Genomic DNA, 22058 nt, shown 5'->3' on the forward strand with positions numbered 1-22058 from the left:
ACTATTGACTCTTGAAGTTCAGCACAGCTGTTAACTGAAAGCCTGACTTTACCTCATAAAACTGACTGAGAAAATCCTGCGAAAGATGTGCAAAGCTGTTGTCTAAGCAAGAGGTGCTACTTTGAAGAATCAAAAATATAAAACATATAAATAATATATATTAATTAATCCTGTATGTTCTTAATCATAGTTTGGAAGACTTAGTATTAATCTTAAATGTAGAAAACTTCGAAATCATGGGAAAAAAACTAAATGTGTGTGTACAGTAATATCTGCAATACCTCTGTTCACCACCAGATAGAGCAAAAATCTCTTTAAAATAAATCTGCTCCTCAAAGCAGCTCATCTGTCTTCATGTTTCTCTTTTCACTTCTTGGCAAATAACCCGGCACTTCAGAGAGAGAGAGAGGAAGAGAAAGAGAGATTGTGTGTGTGTGTGTGTGTGTGTGTGTGAGACAGATTCCACTGTAACATGTTTTTAATAAAAGAGCTCATGTGTGGTTGATCTTCAGCAGGCTGATGTCAGGGTGCACTGAGTTTAGTTCATGGTCAAATAGCAGATATCTGACAGAACCACACACACTTTATGGAGCACATTTCCACACACTGTCTCTCATTGTGGGAAAGACTGTAAACACACACCCACACACACACACACACACACTAGTGTAGAACAAACAGCATTTCCAATGCATCTCTACGCTGGCTGAGCGTGTGAAAAAACTGGTGCAATAAACATCTCCCCCACCAATCAGAAGAGTCAGTAGCCAGTATGTCAGTGATTTAGCACTTAGTAGCCACAGTGTTGGTTAATCAGCACTCAATAACCATAGTGCTGGCCAATCAGGAATCAGTAGCCAGGATAGTGTCCAGTTGCCTCCTGGTAGACACGGTGTTGGCCAATCAGGAATCAGTATCCAAAATGCTTAGTAGCCACAGTGTTGGTTAATCAGCACTCAATAACCATAGTGCTGGCCAATCAGGAATCAGTATCCAAAATGCTAGCCAGTGAGGACTCAGTAGCCACAATAATGGTCAATTAGTACTCAGTAGCCTCAATGATAGCCAATCAGGAGTAAGTACCCACGATACCAGCCATTCAGCACTGGGTAGCCACAATGAAGAATGCCAACCAATCACAATATGTTGCCCAGGATAACTATATCACAATACTGTGATTCTGTAATATTTTATATATATATATATATATATATATATATATATATATATATATATATATATATATATATGCTATATATGCTAAAACGCAATAAAACGTTAGAGATGGTGAAATCAGAGAAACTGATTCAGCATATATATTGTGTATATAGGAAAACTATATTATATATTTCGTTATCGATATTTTGTCCCAACCCTAGTAAACATCAGCTTCACATACCAAAATGACGATTAAAATTTTTTCTTTGATTTTTCCTGCTGTGTGTGCGTGTTCTCTCTTTGCCTCTGGCTATCTGTATAATAGATGAGTAGCCTTCTGTACACACGTAAACACACACACACACACACACACACACACACACACACACACACTTTCAAAGATGTAGAGTGCAGTAGGTTAATGGTTAGTAGCAGAAATGAAGCCAGATGATGAGGCGTGTTCAGACACACACACACACACACCCACACACACTATCTTGCCCCCTGTGCAAGTTGTATTGTAATTGTAATATATCTATACCGATGGGCGTGGTGGTCTGGAAGTGAGGTGTGTTCAGCTAAATTTCTGGTGTATTGCTATCTCGGCAACAGAAAACACAGGTGCACCACTGACTGAAAACAACGTAGACAGACATCAACAGTAAAATGTTTATTGCTATCTTGGCAACACAGGTGTGCCATGTGCACCCAATGCATTTAATCCCCATTTGTTATGCACACAAGAACATGCAGCAGTGCACAAACCCAGCTTTGTCCAGGTAGCTGTACCATTAAAATAGCAATCTGCCAAAGTCAGAGCTCACCTGGCTCTTAAAGGGAATGGGAGGTGACGCGCTGATTGGTTTTTTTCATGTTACGCCCAAAAAACGCCCATGATTAATTACAAGAATTAGCACAAGCTTTAATGACGCACAAGGTGTACTTTTCCCGTTGTTATGATAGCAACTACACACTGACACACCCTAAATCAAGCTGCACGGTGCACAGTTGACTGCTCTTACACGCACTACCCACACAGACAAACAGTGTGTGTGTGTACGCACAAACAAGCGTTTGTAAGTGTGTGTGTGTGTGTGTGTAAGACCTCTGAGGAGCTCAAGCTGTTGCTGATGCCAATTCTCTTTGTTGCCATGGCGATCTTACACCTCTTACACATAAATGAGTTGTGCTCTTTTTGCTCTCTGTCTCTCTCTCACACATCATTCTCACTCTTCAGTTATATGTTTGAAGACCCCCCCATCACACACACACACACACACACACACACACACTTTTTAATGACAGATTTCATTCTGAAAGACTCTCATCTGACAGGTGTGTGTTGCGTGGGCCCTCGGGCGATAAGTGTTGTTGACAGCTCTAGAACACACACACAAACAAACACACAGACACACACACACATTCTGTTTAATGATCTGATCCATGCATAGCATGCTAAACAACCTAGTATTTATTAAAGATGGGACGCATCCGAACCAGTATCCAATCCGAATCTTTCCCAGAAACGCCTCACTTGCGCACATTGACACGTGTATAAACATAATAGTAAACAACATTATATTTAAGAGACGACTCGTAGCTTTATAAAGAGAAATGGATGTGTTAGCAGCTCATATGTGGAGCATCTTTTGCTGGAGTGGAGAGTAAACAGCTGCTCTGCAGTTCATTTTCAGTTTGAGGAGGTGAAAAAAGGCCAGGTGGTTTGCTTTTGCTGTTTTTGCAGCTACAGCTGCACAGCTGCACCAAGAGATGTGTGGGTACTTGAGAGAAGCACGTAGGGCATGCGTAAAAGCAAAAAGGCATGAATTCTGATTTGATCGTTCACTTTAATATCGCATGTCCATGGATTCAATATGTATCTGATTTAAGACCACATGTGAAAGTGATAAAAAAAAAAAAAAGATTTGGCACGTTCACACAACCATGAAAAAAATCAGATCTGAGCCACATTGAGCAAAAAAATCAGATTTGAGTCACTTCAGCCTGGTAATGTAAACATAGCTCACATGAAGGAGGACCAGAGGTTAGAAAGCTACAGCAACTTAACCTTGTAACTGAGTAAACGTTTGGCCTTGCTTTCTCTGGGTGGGTAGGTGGCACTCTCTCCCCACATCACTCCTAGGGTGATGTCGATCAGCACAAGGTGTCTGTGAGCTGATGTATCAGAACCGGGTCGCTGCGCTTTCCTCCAAGCATGCTGTGATGCTACCTGCTTTGTGTTGTGGCATTAATAGTGATAATAGGGGATATACAGCTGAGGTAGCAAGTGAATGGGTGGGAAAACTGGCCTAGCTAAATTAGAAAAAAGTTTGAAATATATTATATAAAATAAATTAAAATTATAATAATTATTTTGTTAAATTAGTAAAAAGAAAAAAAACTAAATAGCTCTTGGAATTTGTATCAGTATTGATCATTACTGAACTAATTGTCAGATCAACCCCATCAGTAGTATTTGTTCAGTTTTGTAAAGTCGCAAATATATTCAGCCTACATCACTTTAGCTCCGCCTCCACTCAGGCTTAGTACACGTCAGCCATTTAGAACAGATCTTATTTGCATAATTAGGTGTTTGGAATGCAAGGTAACACAGTGCCTATAGCAGGGGTGTCCAAACTACGGCCCGCAGGCCATTTGCGGCCCGTTTCCTTTTTTGAAGCGGCCCGCGGAGTATTTTAGAAATGGAATGAAAGTTGGTCCGCTGTTAAGCAGGTTTTTATAATGTGAGATTCAAAGTTTGAACGCTAGGTGTCAGAAACGGGCCAAAGAGTCTAAAAGCGGAGAGAGTGCGCGTTTCTAACGCAGAAAAACAGGGCTAAAGAGTCTAAAAGCAGAGAGGGTGTGCATTTCTAGCGCAGAAAAACGGGGCAAAAGAGTCTAAAAGCAGAGAGGGTGCGCATTTCTAGCGCAGAAAAACGGGCCAAAGAGTCTAAAAGCGGAGAGAGTGTGCAGTTTTAGCGCAGGTGCTGCAGGTGGAGATGTTCTCTGGTCGACTGGTTCTCCACCCTCTGCGGCTCTGACCTATTTTTGACCCGGCAGTTCAGTGAGAGGGTTTGGCTGGAGGACATGTTGGATATGTTCTTCTCTTTGCTTTTGAAAGAAAGCAACAGCCCCAATTAGAGGGAGAGAGAAGAGAGTCTTCACTCGATCGCCCCCGCCTCACTCTAACAGCCCCGGGTTGAAAATGGAGGCAGATCTTTGATCAAAGGCGAGTCTCAACAGCAAGCAAGGCGAAGGGCGGTGTGAGTCTGTCCCAATTGGGACCGTTTACCCAGAACCAGTTCGGTTTGTGCTTCAGGCCCCAGCTTCTCATTTGAGGACGTCCCACTGGGCTTCATCTTTACTATATCAAACGATGCTTTTAAATACTGACAGATCTTGTGGTATAAGCAGTTCAACAAAAAATGGCACCTACCTTTAGATGCTTATTGCGGTTTAAAGGGGTACTGAACCCCCTGATTTTTGCTGAATCCACTGAATCTCAGCTCAAATTTGAAAAAGGCTAAAAAATGGGAGGGGTATAGTTTGGGACAAACACTGGCTGATGTATGGGTTTAGAGGCAGGGCAGGAGGGAGAGCTGATTGGCTGAGCTGCAGTAGCAGCAGCAGTGTTCCAGACCAGAGTACACAGACACATCATTCACACCTATAGCACAGTTGAACCTGTGCACTGGGCGCTACAGAGGCAGAATTTACCACAATAAAAGCGTTTTTTAAAGGTCAAATTCACTTTTTCTTGTTCTTTGTGAAATATTACAGGTCTTTTTGAGTTGTATATGATGCTGCACATGAAGTTGTTTCTCAACGTCCACGGGCTGCAGTAGCTAGTAAAAAAAAAAGCCTCAGAAATTCGAATTGTTCAGAGCGTTGTTAGGGTGTCTACATCAAACAGTGACTACAGGCGATGCTGAACCCGGGCTGCAGCATTAGGAGCTATAGCTAAGGAGAAGCTAACAGCTCTGTCTACTCTGTTTACAGAGCTAGTTAGCATTAGCTATCTTTTATAAGCAACTCTACATTACTTACAAAACTCTTTCTAACTAGGGAAGCACAATTTGACAAAGCAGTTCAACTCGAAAGAACACCGGTCAAAGAAGATGTTTACAAAATGCAACTCTGAAAGCATTTTGTCCCTTGAGTTTTAGAGCTGTGAAATTGACTGGGGGGGGGATGAATATTCATGAGCAAGAGCCAAAATCAGTCCATACATCTAGACATTATAAAATGGATTAAAAAACTATGAAATGAGACCTTTTGAGGAGCAGAAATGGCGTATTTTAGTACTTCAAAGGAACACATTTCAGCTATTAATGAAAAAGATGGTTTAGGGTTTTATTGATGGTTTAAGATTTAGTGGCTCTTTAAAAGCATTGCTTTTTATTTGAGTAAATCTCAATCTCAATCTTAACTGGTCATCAAAAGCTGGTCATACTAGTTGACTAGTTTGGTCAGGCTGGTCATACTGGTGGACCTACAGAACCACACTGTGATGTGATGATACTATTGAACCAGTGTGGTCATGTTGATCAACCAATGTAATCAATTGGTCATGATGGTCAACTCTTAATAAATGTATCCTGCTGGTGAAACATTGGGTTGTACTGGCTGACTTGCTTGGTCTTGCTGGTCATGCTGGACATGCTCTACACTAGATGGTCATATTGAAGCACCATCAGAATCAGGCTGGGCAAACAGTGTGATGATCAGAGGTGTCAAGTAACAAGTACAAGTACAAATGCTGGTCAACAAACTTGCGGGTAGACTTATAGGGTATCCAGAATTTTTTGGGGGCATTAGTTTGATGGTTTGTTTGTTTGTTTTTCCTTAGCATAAGTTGAAAAGGTTACAATTATCTCAGCTGGTAGAGAGAGTGTTGAGGGTGATGATCACTCTACCATTTCAGGACCACCTTTGCGACACCAGTGTTTAGTGAGCTAAAAGAGGAGAAGATCATTCCTTCACAGTTTGTGCTTTGGTTCTCTGAAAGCAAAGTGGGCGCAGTGGCTGTGTGGTTAGATGGTTAGCCGTGACGTGGGCGCCGTTAATTTTATTAGCCTGTATAAAATCAGAGCCAGAACCAAGAAAGAGATAGAGAGAGCGAGAGAAGACAAAAGAAGAACGAGCATAAGAGTGTGGCGGAGGGGGGACGACTACACAGAAGTAATGGAGACCAGATGACATTTAATGTATGAGGTCACTAAACATGCCTTCATCCTGATCCGCAGCTCTGGGTTACCATGGCAACAGCCTATTTCCCCCTCTGTGTCGGGAGTGTTTTAAAAGCCGTTCCAGTCCACGGGAACGTTACCCCGTCGTCCGGAGTGTGCGAAACTGCGGGTTTGGGCCGCATGATGTCACTTTTCAAGACCACCCAGAGATTGTGTTACTTCATAATTTCCAGGTTATGTAATGCGCTGTCTGGGAGGCTCGTTGCTTTTATGAACAGACACTGGTGTTTTTTCCGTAAGGCTGCTTCTGGGAAAGGTTTTTCCAGGTTTTTCCAGGTTTTTCCTCATGGCTTTGGACAAATCATTCAGTAGGGATGGTAGAGTAAGCAGAAGGAAATACAGAGGCATACTCCCGAGATGCTTCTTCGGCGTAGACATGTTTGGAATTCATTTCACACCGAGATTAAAGCCCTACTCATTCACTCGCAGACCTTCGGGAGCAGAGATGTGCATAGACTGTAAAAAATAGACTTTTCATATTCCACTCCTTAGAGCAAGGAGCTGGTATCTGAGGTTCTTTAGCACTTCTCTGTAGACCCTCTTTAAAAGATGACAACACTAACATTAACCCTGGAAAACCTGGAAAACCTTATTCTGATAGATGGATATTGGATTTCTATGCTCTTCAGGTTTTTGGTGCAATTCCTACTATACTATTGATGTACAGTAGCTGATTGGTGCACCTTCTCTCCAGTCTCAAATCCAGTCACTGATCTCTGCAGCTCCTTCAAAGTGATTGTTGGCCTCGTTGATGGAGGACATGCCCCTTGTTCTGTCAGTTTTTCTACATTATGTTGTCTTTGCTTTATCTAAGGTTCTGTAGAGCCTCTCTGTAGAGCCTCTTTAAAAGATCACAACACAAACATTAGTCTTGGGAAACCTTGATCTTATAGATGGTTAATGGGTTTCCATGCTCTTTGGGTTTTTGGTGCATTCCTACTATACTACTGATACAGTAGCTGACCTTCTCTCCAGTCTAAACTCCATTCACTGATCTCTGCAGCTCCTTCAAAGTGATTGTTGGCCTTGTTGTGAGAGAACATGCCCCATGTTCTCTTAGTTTTAACAAGATTCCCAGTCTAAGACAAACATCTCTGCCATATGATACTGCCACCACCATGCTTCATGGTTTGTTTGGATGGTGTGTGCTGTGGAAGACACAATGCACCTTCACTCCAGTCTCAGCCACTGAACTCTGCAGCTCATTCAAAGTAATTGTTAGTCTCATTGTAGCTTCCCTCACAAGTTTCACTGTTCTGATGTTGGGTTTTAAGGAGGAACAGCCTTATCTAGGTGGTGTATGTCAACAATTATCGCTTTTCCACCAATTTGGAACTAAAATTTGGTAGAAATCTACTAAAAAAAGTAGATTTCAGAACCAGGAACATTTGTTCACAGCGGGAAACAGAAACAGAAATGACATATGATATGATGTTTTGATGATTCCACTAAAACTGGTGGATAAACGGGCTGGTTTGCTGAACAGAACTGGTTCAAGAACCAGAGTTTTTTTGGTGGAAAATTGCTAAATAACAACCTGATCTTGACTGGTAACTTGAACTCTAACGCACATCCTATATATTAATTCTAAAACTAGAGTTTCCACAAGGTATTGAGGTATCCAAATTGATTTGAAAGAGCTGTGCAACATTTAATAATTAGTTTTATCAATAAAAACTTTATAAAAAGCTATAATTTCTCTCTCTTTCTATCTATTTCTGTGTGTAGTGAACTGTATCCAGAGAATGAGGAGGACTCCTCCTCTAGATGAGCTTCAGCCGCCACCATATCAGGACGAGGACGGCTCGCCCCGGATGTCCTGCACCCCCTCCGATCTCGGAGATGCGAAGTGTGACCTGTCTCATGGCAGTAACAGTCCACTGCACAGCTACACGGCCAAGTGTCCCAGCGAAGGCAGTGCTGGCCACGACACCGAGAGCTTTCTCAACAAGGGCTACGAGGAGGACGTCCCCAGCGACAGCACGGCCGTTCTCAGCCCAGAGGTGGGTTTTGTTTTCTCGCTACGTCGGACTCGATGGAGGCTAGCATGGTCTTGCTGCTATTTCAGCACTACTGAACATGAGGCCAGTTCTATTATGTTGTTAACAGACACCCACACAGCGCTGATATGAAGTAGTAGTGGAGGAGGAGGATGGTTGTCGGTTCTACCCACCTACAGCTCTGGAAAAAATTAAGAGACCACTTCAATTTCTGAATGGGTTTCTCTAATTTTGCTATTTATAGGTATATATTTAAGTAAAATAAACATTTTTGTTTTATTCTTTAAACTACTGACATTTCCCCCAAATTCCAAGTTAAAATATTGTCGTTTAGAGCATTTATTTGCAGAAAATGAGAAATAGTCAAAATAATAAAAACAGTACAGTGCTTTCAAACCTTAAATAATGCAGAGAAATCAAGTTCATATTGATAAAGTTTAAAGAGTTCAGAAATAATCAGTATTTGGAATCAATGGAATAACCCTGGTTTTTAATCACAGTTTTCATGCGTCTTGGCATCATGTTCTCCTCCACCAGTCTTACACACTGCTTTTGGATATCTTTATGCCTTTATTCCTGGTGCAAAAATTCAAGCAGTTCAGCTTGAGGTTTGATGGCTTGTGATCATCCATCTTCCTCTTGATTATATTCCAGAGGTTTTCAATTTGGTAAAATGAAAGAAACTCATCAGTTTTGAGTGGTCTTTTATTTTTTTCCAGAGCTGTATTTTAGCTCACTTTGGCTCCTGGCCACTGTCGGTTGGCTGTGGCATCACTGATAAAGACTGGCTAACACTTTACTTAGATGGTCTGTTATTAATGCTTCATAGACGCTTATTTAAATGTATTCCGAATGATTTTCTATTGAATGCAACCCTACATACAACACTATCCCCATACCCTAACCTTAACCTCTGAACTTTTAAAAGCTAGGTTTAGGGTTAGATTTAAGTTCATTTTTAAGTTAATTTTATGGTTTTGGCTAGGTTTTGTGGTTGATTCACGGGTAATGTTGAGGTTAGTTTGAGCTGGGAGTTCAGTTAACCTCTTAAGCTCCAAGCCTATTTTTACCATTTTCCGCCTGAAATTACATACTCACATTTTAAGGCTTATCACTCCAATATTAAATTATTTAGAGTCAATTCTATGAATTAATATTACTTAGAAGCCTTTACACAATTCATTTAAGGCATTTTAATTATTCAATTGAACATGTAATGGCCAAAATATGGTAAAAACCAGGAAAATGTTTAGGCGCTTTTCAGATTTTCTATTATTTTTTTAATGCATTTTTCAACTCTGAACACGCGCTGCAACGCGCTCTTTCAGCTCTAAATCAGTGACCGTACATCCTACACTAAAACGAATCCGGAGAGCCAGACGGTTCGAATGGTGTATAACATGCATTCTATCAAATATGGACGTCCGATAAACGGAAATATGAAAATTATGATTTAATATTTTCATAACCAAGGCATATTTCGCCCTAAATGTTTATTTTCTGAAAGGAGATACAGCTAAATAGGCTAAAATGGTATATTGGGTGTCTATATTGAACCTATAACTATTCATAAACACAGCCAGATATTAAATATCATATTTTTCTGGCCCGCCGGCGGGCCAGGGCGTGTTAAGAGGATAAATAGATGTTTTATAGATATTTAATTGTTTGTTAGTTAATTGCTTGGTGAGCATCTATGATGCAGCTACAATGCACCATCCAAGTAAAGTGACATCACAGACAGTTGACTCGAGAGCTTAGTGTGTGTTAAAAAGAGGGATATTACTGTTTTTATATGTTTTTATCTCTGCTTCTCTTTCTTTTTCCCTCCTTTTTTGCAGAATCTCTCGGCTCGTGGCTCGGCTGCTCACCTCCCGAAGGGTTATGAACCAGAGCCTTTAGCGCAGTTTGGGACGCTGGACGTCGTCTTCGATTACGACTCCTGCGATCAGCGTCTGGCCGTTACCGTGACAGCAGTGACCGACATTCCTCCACTGAAGCGCACGGGAAACGTCTCCTGGCAGGTAGAGCTGTTAACCAATAAGCCTATCATTGGCCTTCACACTGCTGTGAAGATTCACAAAAGACAGTATGATAGACAGTATGAAAGATAATATGCTGATGTGGGGTCTGTGTGGGTTTCAGAAGGTTTTGTCCACAGGTTCCATGCTGCTCCCACACATAGATGTCCGTGATGGGGCCCATGTAAGATTAAAGGAGAAAGCTGGTGTAAAATGGTGTAAAACATGATAACGAGTACAAACCTTCGTCAAATAGCCCCCATCTGTTTTTCCTCAGCATTCTGAAATACTAAGCTTTTAGCTGTTGCTCCCAACAGGCTTATAATGCTTGCCATAGGGGCATAGAGTTGCTCATGCAAAAAAAACTCTACTTTTTAACCGTTTAACAAGCTCAAAATAGCTCCACACTGCAGTGGTAGAACTCCAAGGGCCCTGACATGTAAAATAAGGCACTGAGAATTTTTTTAAGTGCACAGATAGTTCATTAAAAATACTGTTGAAAGATGCAGAGCTTTCAGACCTCAAATAATGCAAAGTAAACAAGTTCATATTCATAATGTTTTAGAGTTCAGAAATCAATATTTGGTGTTTTTTAATCACAGTTTCCATGCATCTTGGCATCATGTTCTCCTCCACTAGTCTCACACACTGCTTTTGGATAACTTTATGCTGCTTTACTCCTGGTGCAAAAATTCAAGCAGTTCAGTTTGGTTTGATGGCTTGTAATTATCCATCTTCCTCTTGATTATATTCCAGAGGTTTTCAATTTGGTAAAAACAAAGAAATTCATCATTTTTAAGTGCTCTCTTATTTTTATTTTTTGTATGGAGCTGTATTTCTATAAAAATTCATGCATTTCCACTACCTAAAGTAATGGTGTGAATAAACTGTTTTTATAAATAAACTACCCATGCACTTTCAAAGTTCTCAGAGCCTCATTTTAAATGTCAGGGCCATCAGATTTCTACCAATGAAGTGTAGAGCTACTTCGCGCTTGTTATTGGTGTAAAAATATCCATTTCTTAGCATGGAAAAAGCTATGCCCCTATCACTAGCATTGTAAGCCTGTTGGGAGCATCGACTAAAAGTGCTGTATTTTGGAATGCTGAGGCGAATAGAGGTGGCTATTTGACAAAAGTTTGTACTCGTTATCATGTTTCACTACAACCAAAGTCCATTTCAAACCGGATTTCTCCTTTAAGGTGGGCTGTAATGATGGGGCACATTTGGAAAGCCCAGCTTTCCCAGTAACAAAACAAGTACAAACCAATACAAATCTAGAACCAACCCATGTGAGCCCCTAATGAACATGTTAGTATGTCAGAACCTGTGGGTCAGATCCCGAGTTGTCAGTTAAGATACAGTACAGGCCAAAAGTTTGGACACCTTCTCTTTTTCAATGCGTTTTCTTTATTTTCATGACTTTTTACATTGTAGATTCTCACTGAAGGCATCAAAACTATGAATGAACACATGTGGAGTTTTATATACTTAACAAAAAAAGGTAAAATAACAAAAATATATATTCTAGTTTCTTCAAAATATCCACCCTTTGCTCGGATTACTGCTTTTGCACACTCTTGGCATTATTCTCTCAGTGAGCCTTAAGAGGGGGTCACCTGAAATGGTTTTCCAACAGACTTAAAGGAAGGAGTTCCCAGAGGTGTTTATTAGCACTTGTTGCCCCTTTGCCTTCTTCACTCTGTGCTCCAGCTCACCCCAAACCATCTGGATTGGGTTCAGGTCCGGTGACTGTGGAGGACAGCTCATTTTTTGTTAAGTACATAAAACTCCACATGTGTTCATTCATAGTTTTGATTCCTTCAGTGAGAAAACACATTGAATGAGAAGGTGTGTCCAGACTTTTGGACTGTACTGTACAATACAAGGTTTTATCCCTCTGACAGGTGCATTTAGTACTGCTGCCCACCAAAAAGCAGCGTGCCAAGACCAGCATCGCCAGAGGACCCTGCCCCATCTTCACCGAGACCTTCCGCTTCAGCCACATCGAGTCGGAGATGATCAGCAACTACGCCATCCGCTTCCGCCTCTACAGCGTCCGCCGCATGAAGAAGGAGAAGATCCTGGGAGAGAAGGTGTTCTACCTCACCAAACTCAACCTGCAGGGCAAGATGTCTGTGCCCGTCATTCTGGACCCCTGCTGCAGTATAACCGTGAGTCACATATGAGTTGGAAGAGAGAAATGATTATGATTTTGGGTTCACATCTGTAAATTAGCTGATTTAGACAATGCATATAGTATATGGAGGTTTGCCTCATTAGTTTCCTTCTGTAGAGATATGAGGCTACATTAAATAACATATATATACAGTTGTGGTCAAAAGTTTACATACACTTGTAAAAAACATAATGTTATGGCTGTCTTGAGTTTTCAATAAGTTCTACAACTCTTATTTTTCTGTGATAGAGTGATCGGAACACATACATGTTTGTCACAAAAAACAGTCATAAAATTTGGTTCTTTCATAAATTTATTATGGGTCTGCTGAAAATGTCACCAAATCTGCTGGGTCAAAAATATACATACAGCAACAAAATTTGTCAATTTTGGTGATGTAGCGAGTTGTGTCAATCAAATTAGCTTCATGTCATGGCCTCTTCACTTCTTGTAAGTGATTCTGATTGACTACAGCTGTTGACTTCTCATGAGCCCATTTAAATAGGGCTCATTTGACCCAGTGATTAGACTCAGCTACAAAAGCTACAATGGGAAAGTCAAAGGAACTCAGTGTGGATCTGAAAAAGCGAATTATTGACTTGAACAAGTCAGGGAAGTCACTTGGAGCCATTTCAAAGCAGCTACAGGTCCCAAGAGCAACTGTGCAGACAATTATACGCAAGTATAAAGTGCATGGAACAGTTGTGTCACTGCCACGATCAGGAAGAAAACGCAAGCTATCACATGCTGCCGAGAGGAGATTGGTCAGGATGGTCAAGAGTCAACCAAGAATCACCAAGAAGCAGGTCTGCAAGGATTTGGAAGCTGATGGAACACAGGTGTCAGTCTCCACAGTCAAGCGTGTTTTACATCGCCATGGACTGAGAGGCTGCCGTGCAAGAAAGAAGCCCTTGCTCCAGAAAAGGCACCTTAAGACTCGGCTGAAGTTTGCTGCTGATCACATGGACAAAGATAAAACCTTCTGGAGGAAAGTTCTCTGGTCAGACGAAACAAAAATTGAGCTGTTTGGCCACAACACCCAGCAATATGTTTGGAGGAGAAAAGGTGAGGCCTTTAATCCCAGGAACACCATGCCTACTGTCAAGCATGGTGGTGGTAGTATTATGCTCTGGGGATGTTTTGCTGCCAGTGGAACTGGTTCTTTGCAGAAACTAAATGGGATAATGAAGAAGGAGGATTACCTCCAAATTCTGCAGGAAAACTTAAAACCATCAGCCCGAAGGTTGGGTCTTGGACGCAGTTGGGTGTTCCAACAAGACAATGACCCAAAACACACATCAAAAGTGGTAAAGGAATGGCTAAACCAGGCTAGAATTAAGGTTTTAGAATGGCCTTCCAAAAGTCCTGACTTAAACCCCATTGAGAACATGTGGACAGTGCTAAAGAAACGGGTTCATGCAAGAAAACCATCACATTTAGCTGAACTGCACCAATTCTGTCAAGAAGAGTGGTCAAACATTCGACCTGAAGCTTGCCAGGAGCTTGTGGATGGCTACCAAAAGCGCCTAGTTGCCGTGAAAATGGCCAAGGGACATGTAACCAAATACTAATGTTGCTGTATGTATATTTTTGACCCAGCAGATTTTTCAGCAGACCCATAATAAATTTATGAAAGAACCAAATTTTATGACTGTTTTTTGTGACAAACATGTATGTGTTCCGATCACTCTATCACAGAAAAATAAGAGTTGTAGAACTTATTGAAAACTCAAGACAGCCATAACATTATGTTTTTTTACAAGTGTATGTAAACTTTTGACCACAACTGTATATATATACTGGAAGGTTGTACAAACACTTTTTTCCCCACAGTAAAATTTAGTGGTGGTTCTATCATCATGCTGTGGGGCTGTGTGATCAGTGCAGGTACTGGGAATCTTGTTAAAGTTGAGGGTTGAATGGATTTCAGTCAATATCAGCAGATTCTTGAAAACAATGTTGAAGAATTGGTGAGTAAGTTGAAGAAAATATTGATGTAATTTTTCTGTTGAGGTGCCCAAATTTATGCACCTGCCTAATTTAGATTTAAAGAAGTATTGCACACTTTCTGTAAATCCTATAAACTTCATTTCACTTCTCAAATATCACCGTGTTCATCTGCTATTAGGGCTGGGGCGACGCGTCGACATAATCGACGTCATCGATTACAAAAATACATCGATTTGCATAACGTGCGTCGGCGCGTCGTAAACATGGCGGCGCCTGTGGAGAGCATTAGAGGTTAGATCGGGCCCAAAAATTCCAACTGGCTGTTTTCGGGCTGTTTTAATGAGCGAAATATGATCAGAATTATGTTAATTAACACGGTAACATAGAAGCATAGAACTATTATTTAATTAAAATGATTTTTAAGAACAGCTAAACACAGTTCTGCAAGTCAAACGCGGAGGAGTTCACGTGCGAGAGAGAGAGAGAGACACACACAGAGAGAGAGACACAGAGAGAGAGAGAGAGAGAGAGAGAGAGAGAGAGAGAGAGAGAGAGCTACTCACAGGTGAAGGTTCTCTTTGATCTCCTCGTGCTCATATTCTAGTCCCATTCATAATTCTGCAGCTCCCTCAGTGTTTTCTGCCGTATTTTGCGGCTAGCGCGAGCGCTTACAACTGACACCGCGGACCGCGAGGTGCCGCCGCGTTTGTGCCGAATCCGACTCTCTGCTGAATCTGACTCCCGCTTCGCGGACAGAATCGGCACAACACCCCCGCTGTAGAACTGCGGTAGTGAAAACAGCGCTTATAAATAAATTAGTTTAGTTTCACTTTCAGTTTTCGTTATTTTTTTTTAAATAAAAATATAATTAAAAAACAGACGCCTACATCTCGGACTATTTTCTGGAGCCCGGGTCGGATTTAAGGGCGGGCCTCGGGTCATGTCGGGTTCGGGCAGAGAATCTAAGCTCTAGAGAGCTTGGACTCCGGAGAGCAATCTCCAGCTACAAAAAAACGCCAGCGGGCATCTAAAGTTTGGGAGCATTTCACGCAAAAGGGCAACAATGTGGTCCTCTGCCATACGTGCAAAAGGAGCACTTGAAGCGCAAACATCCAGGAGCACTATGTCAACAGGGTCACACAGTAAGTTACCGTTTACATCAGGGTCTCCGCGGGTGTCCTTAAAAAGACTTAAGACTGTCTACCAAAGGTTTTAAACCTGCCACAGGCAGAAATTATACATTTTTGGTTTATATTTGTGCATGGCATTTCGCAGTTTCCAGAAACAGTAGCATTATTCATAAGTTCAGGTGTTTAGCTAAGCTAGCTGCCTTAAGTTATTTTAGCTAGCGCCGTCGGCGCTGCGGTGTCACACCGTTTTCTGTCACCGTCGGAATTTTGTGACCAGTGCTCACGGTTATGAGCGTTCATTGGCAAAACGGAAGCTTTCTATACCTACACCTTACCCTCAGCCCTAAACTGAACCGTTTTGGCCAGTCGGGGTAAACATTAGAAACGAACACGTTTCGAATCGGCCAGTGCACCGGTCTGCTGAGAACTACTTGCCAGTGGTCACAAAATCTAGCGGTCACAGAAAACAGTGCAACACACGGTTGTGGTGTATGGGAGCTTATCCATTTTTAGCGTTATAGATCTAAACAACGTGCTGTACATGTAAGTGATTATAAGTGTGGGGTTTGGTTTAGTAGGCTTGTGTTGTTGTTGTTGTTGTTGTTGTTGTTATTATATATAAATATAGTAATTTATCGTTTGCTTTAAAACGTAAAATAATTATTTAAATATGTTTCTCAATGAATAGATTAGTCGACTAATCGAAAAAAATAATCGTTAGAATAATCGTTTAAAAAATAATCGTTAGGGACAGCCCTATCTGCTATATGATATATTTAACTGAAATTGCTGATCCAAACAACCAATGATTTATAAATAGGGGTGGGTATTGTCATTGATTTCCCAGTTTAATTCAATTCCAATTCACAAGGTCCCGATTCGATTCAAAAATGTAAAATGTTGTAATTATACGAGGAACACTTCCACTTAAACTTCCATTATTAAAATATTAGTGTTTAAATGATATAGACTTAAAACAACAGTTATATTATTTTATAATATATTTTATTGTAGTTAATTGTGACACCGTGCTTCACATCTCTATACACAAACAAGTTTGAAATGAAACACTTTACTCAAATGTTTATGCGTGGGTAAAACAGAACGTGATCCAGAACATTAATGAGGCTTCAGCCATCATTTTTAACAGCGCTGTAAGAAAATACATATATACTGACATTTTAGTTACATAAAACAAAAACATAATATGCTTCATAAATGTCTTATTTATTTGCAAATAAAAGTGTACAATTTTCAGATTCACTATTTCAGATGTGATACTATAATAAAAACAGTGATAATAAAAAAAAACAACAAGAAAAATGAATAATGAAAAGAGAGAAAACTTAACTTTTAATTAAATTCAAAGGAAAAAACAGCTGGTCTGAGCGGAGCTCTTCTCGTCCCGGTAATCGTGTTCCCTTGGGGACAAAATAGTCTGAATTAGTAACAGCGCTTCATAAAGAACACGATAATAATTCCACTATTTAAACATTAAATCACTATGTTAGTTTTTTTCCGTCTAACAGTTAAACATTTTAAACTGTACGGTAGAGAGAGAGGGAGTGAGAGAGAGTGTGTGCGTGTTCTGGTGTATGAGCTACTCACAGGTAAAGGTTCTCACATACTGTATCTCCTGTTTCTCTTTTATCTCCTCGTGCTCATATTCTAGTCCCATACATAATTCTGCAGCTCCCTCAGTGTTTTCTGTCGTATTTTGCGGCTAGCGCAAGTGCTTACAACTAACACCGCGGACCACGAGGTGCTGCCGCGCTGCCGCTGTTGTGCCGAATCCGACTCCCTGCTGAATCTGACTCCTGCTTTGCGGACAGAATCGGCACAACACCCCCCGCTGTACAACTGCAGGAGTGAAAACAGCGCTTATAAATAAATTCGTTTTTTCACTTTCAGTTTTCATTATGCGGTTCGTTTTCGTTAACAATAATAATTGGTTACTTAGCAACATTGTGATTATCACACCAGAGCTTTATTTAAAAATAAAAATATAATTAAAAAACAGATGCCTACATCTCAGACTATGTTCAGGTCGGGTTCGGGCAGAGAATCTAAGCTCTACTGTACGGCCGGTTAGCTTAGCGCACCAGACGCCCTTGGTAGTTGAAAATCCAGCAAAAGGGGCTTTAGCTTCCCCGGAGAATCGGCTAATCTGATATGGTAACGGTGGATTCATCTGGTCAGGACTTACTTTAAATAAAGTACAGGTGAAAATAACACTGGAAAACCACTTAAAACAGTGTTAAATATACTAGTTTGAGCAGTGAGTAAAAAAAAAAACAGAAGAAAAGTACTTTTCTATTTTTACATAAACTCCTCCACAGTGATGACTCCTGGTTGCTGTAATTCAGCTCACCCCAGCCAGAGAGCGGCGCTCGCGAGCATGGTCTCACGAGAAAAAACGTGAGGCGTTAAAACTGTACACATATACGGGGAAAATGAGCTAATACTAAAGATCAATTCAGGTTTATGTGAATCGATATCGAATCATTCAAATGAATATTGATTTAAATAAAAAAAAAACTATTTTTTAAACACACCACAATTTATAAAGGACCACTGTATGTATGTCATATGATGTATTATACCAGATTCATAGGAAGCCTTGCCAAATGTTTTATTCAAAGTAATCCTGGAGCATTTCTATTGGTCAATTTATCAAAAAAAATTGAAACAATGGAAAAAAAATACTGTGATATTAACATTAACTGTTGATGTAACAAATCAACCATGCTTCCATATCTGTCTGTGTGTGTGTGTGTGTGTGTGTGTCTCTGTGTGTTACAGGGCAGCGAGTCCCAGGCGAGCATATCTGACGCATCGTGTACCGACACGGCCTCAACGTTCCAGTCTGCAGCTCAAGGTTCAGCTCCTGAGATCCTGCTGGGCCTCGTGTACAACGCCACCACCGGCCGCCTCTCCGTCGAGGTCATCAAAGGAAGCCACTTTAAGAACCTCGCCGCCAACAAACCACCCAGTAAATACTCCCACAACTTTACAACTGACTCCTGTCAGCCTGTTTAGCTGCATTCAGATCAGTTTATAATACTGGACTAGGTGCAGCTCTAACTGTAGGAAATTATCTCAGGATGTTTGATCATGTGTGAAGTTTACCAGTTTATGATCGCTTACAATTTGAAGCATCTAGATGAGCTCTGGGTCTAAAGACTATTTTCTCTTTGTGGAAATGTGAGTGAATATACTTCCAGGTCAGGATATATCTTAGCAACAGAGGGAACTTATGCTCTTCCTTTCTTGAAGGAGTACTGATTAGTGCCAGTTTCATCATACGTGTAGTCGCAAAGATCATCGAAACATTGAGGATACTTTCAAAGTTCTTGAAATGAAGGGTCTTTTTGAAGACTCATATTAATGCAGGTGTTTCTGCACAGTAGAACAGTGCACCACCACTCCAGAGTCTGAGCAATCTTACTAAAGATCTTTTTGCAGCTCTTTTGCGTTCAAAGAGGGTTTTGGTTTGTATTTCTAGTAATACTCCTCTAAAAAATCCTTGGGCTTCCAGAGCTCAACTTGACCTCCACTATTCCTGTTAACTGGCATTTCTCAATTAGCCTCCATCATGAGTTGAGGAAACAACCACCTTAAAAGGCTTTGCTATCATTTTTAATAGCACAAAGCTCTTGCTTTGTGAGCCTCAGTTATTGGGATGTTCAGAGTGTTTAGAGGAGCTGCTTAGATGAATCCATGGCTGATAATTACTTTTTTTCTACATTATAAATCAATACTGATGTGATCTGGACTATGAAGGAAAACATTGGGAATCATGTAGTAACTTAAACGTGTTAAACAAACCAAAATACTCTGTGAAACATTTAGTTGCTCTTATTTGGGGAGCTGTTAACTTACAGTTTCTGAGGCTGGTAACTCTAATGAACTTATCCTGTACAACAGAGAAAACTCTTGCTCTTCCTTTCCTAGGGCAGTCCTGATGAGAGCCAGTTTCATCACAGTGTTTTAGATGGTCTTTTTAAATATCCGCACTTGAAGATATTTTCAAAGTTCTTGACATGTTCGGATTGACTGATCTTTTTTTCTTTACTTAGTTGAGTAGATTCTGCCATAATAAAGATTAGAACATTATTCAAATAGAGCTATTCACTGTGTACCTGTAACTCTACCTCTTCACAGCTTTACAACTGATGCTCTCAAACATATTAAGAAGCAAGACATTCAAGTAATTAACTCTTGAAAAGTTCAGCACAGCTGTTAACTGAAGGCCACTCTAGGTGACTCTACCTCATAAAACTTATTGAGAAAATCCGGCCAAGATGTGCAATCTATTTTGGTTTGTTTAACACTTTTTTTTTTTGTTTAGTAATATTTTTTGTCTTTTTATTTCATAGTTTGAATGACTCTAGAATTTACAATCTACAATTCAGAACATTTTGAAATAATGAAAAAAAAACTTTTGTTACTGGATAATGATTTATATAATATAATAGAAAGTATATTTACTGTTTTGGGGATCAGTTAAACTTCTAGTTACTTTAGGGATTCTAAGCATTGCATTTCCCCACAGAGAAAACTGACTTGGACCTGGAGCTCATGTTATTTAGGCTGAGTTAAGTTGTTCATGTCATTAATTAAAGGTACATTAGGCATGGTATGAGTGTGGTGTTAATGTCTGCTTCAGGAGAAGTGAGGAGCTACTGCACTACCTCTGAACCTCACTGCAGTATACAGTTCAGATCTTCCTCATGTTCTTCTCTTAATTTCAGCATTTATTTTTCTCCAGACCTACTTTCTGTTTACCCATCTTCTCCACACACTGCTCGTACTGTATCTCTCTCTCTCTCTCTCTCTCTCTCTCTCTCTCTCTCTCTCGAGACCTTGTTTACTACAGTATGACCTCAAACTGCCTCATCAAGCCATGCTTCAGTGGTAGAGCACTGCATACAGGCTTCACAGGCCTTCACAGTGGGATCATAACAGAGCGTACATGCCTTCATCTGGCCTCCTGTAGGGAACGTGACGTTTAAAGGGCCCATATCACAGATAACTCTTTATAGTCTTTACAGTGCTTTTTGAGGCACTCAGTGAAAGCAGCCAATCAGAACCAAGCTCATTTGCATATCCCGATCTGAAAGACCCAGTCTGATCTTGTTAGTGTAATTGTGTGCAATACAGGGCAGAGGAGGACATGGCCCGAGCTGAAGGCATGATGTTCTGCAGGGTGAAGGTTCTGCGGTTCTGTGATGCGGTTCTCTGTAGAAACTCTAACCTGATGTGATGTCATTTAACCTTTAACCTGCTGACCTGCTCTCTCTCTCTCCTATTGTTTTCATTTCTCATCCCTCTCCCTCTCTCTCACACTCCCCATCTCCCCCGCTCTTTTTCTCTTTTCTCTTTCTTTCTGTATCCCCCTCCTTTCTCTCATTTATCTCATTCCTCTCTCAATTCGCTCTCTATCTGTCTGTTTTCTCCGTTGCATTGTTTTTTTCTCTTCCCCCTCTCTCTCTCTCTCTTCAATTCTCTTTCTTTTCACCCTTACGCTACTGTATCCATTTCCATCTTATTTCTCTTTATCTCTTCCTTTCTCTTATTTCTGTATCCTCTCTTCGTTTTTTGTCCTTCTCAACCTCCCTCTTCTCTTTTGCGTTGTCTTTATCTTCTCTTCTCCCTCTCTCCTTTTCTCCAATTCTCTTTCTCAATTTATTCTCATTTTTTTCTTTTTTGCACATCTGTATCTCTTATTTTGTCTCACTCTCCATCTCTCTCTCTTCCTCTTTGTCTCACTCTATTTCCTCATTTCTTTTTCTCTTTGTCTCTTTATTTTTGTATCCTCTCTTCCTCTCTCTGTCCCTCTTTATCTCGTTTTCTCTCTCGCATTGTCTTTCTTCTCTTCCCCTATCTCTCTATTTCGTCTCTTACACCTATGTATCCTTATTTTTCTCTTATTTTCACTCTCAATCTCTTTCTTATGCTCACTCTTTTTTCTCTCTTTCCCCTCTCTCTCTTTCTCCCTCACATTGTCTCTTTCTACTCTTCCCCCCTCTCTCTGTCTGCAATTCTTTCTCTCTTTTTGCACCCCTGCATCCCTCTTTTTCTCTTGCTCTCCATCTCTGTCCCTTCCTCTTTGTCTCATTCTTTTTTTCTCTCTTCTTCCTCTGCATCCCTCTCTATCTTATTTCTTATGTCTCCCTCTCAAACTCCATCTCTTTTTGTACTCTTGATCTTGGCCTTCTCTGTCCTCTCTTTATCTCTTTTTCTCTCTCTCCTCTTGTTCTGTCTTCACACTAATTTTTCTTCTATCGTTAAAACTATTTCTCCTATTGGCTCTCCTCCTCTGTACTCTCTCTCTTCTATTTTTCCTTTCCCCTGTATCTCTCCATCTC

General features: G+C 40.6%; 1 protein-coding gene across 2 annotated transcripts in view; it reads left to right on the plus strand.

Moving 5' to 3' along the window:
- Nucleotides 1-22058, plus strand: part of syt14a (synaptotagmin XIVa) — a 66608-nt gene that overhangs the window by 34894 nt on the left and 9656 nt on the right. For both annotated transcript variants that reach the window (XM_049481538.1, XM_022685067.2), the window contains exons 4-7: nt 8136-8410; nt 10249-10431; nt 12336-12602; nt 18490-18679. In XM_049481538.1, the coding sequence (XP_049337495.1) occupies nt 8136-8410; nt 10249-10431; nt 12336-12602; nt 18490-18679 (915 nt within the window). The remainder of the gene's footprint in view (nt 1-8135; nt 8411-10248; nt 10432-12335; nt 12603-18489; nt 18680-22058) is intronic.

This window comes from Astyanax mexicanus, chromosome 7 (genome assembly GCF_023375975.1).
Source record: "Astyanax mexicanus isolate ESR-SI-001 chromosome 7, AstMex3_surface, whole genome shotgun sequence".
NCBI lineage: Eukaryota > Metazoa > Chordata > Actinopteri > Characiformes > Acestrorhamphidae > Astyanax > Astyanax mexicanus.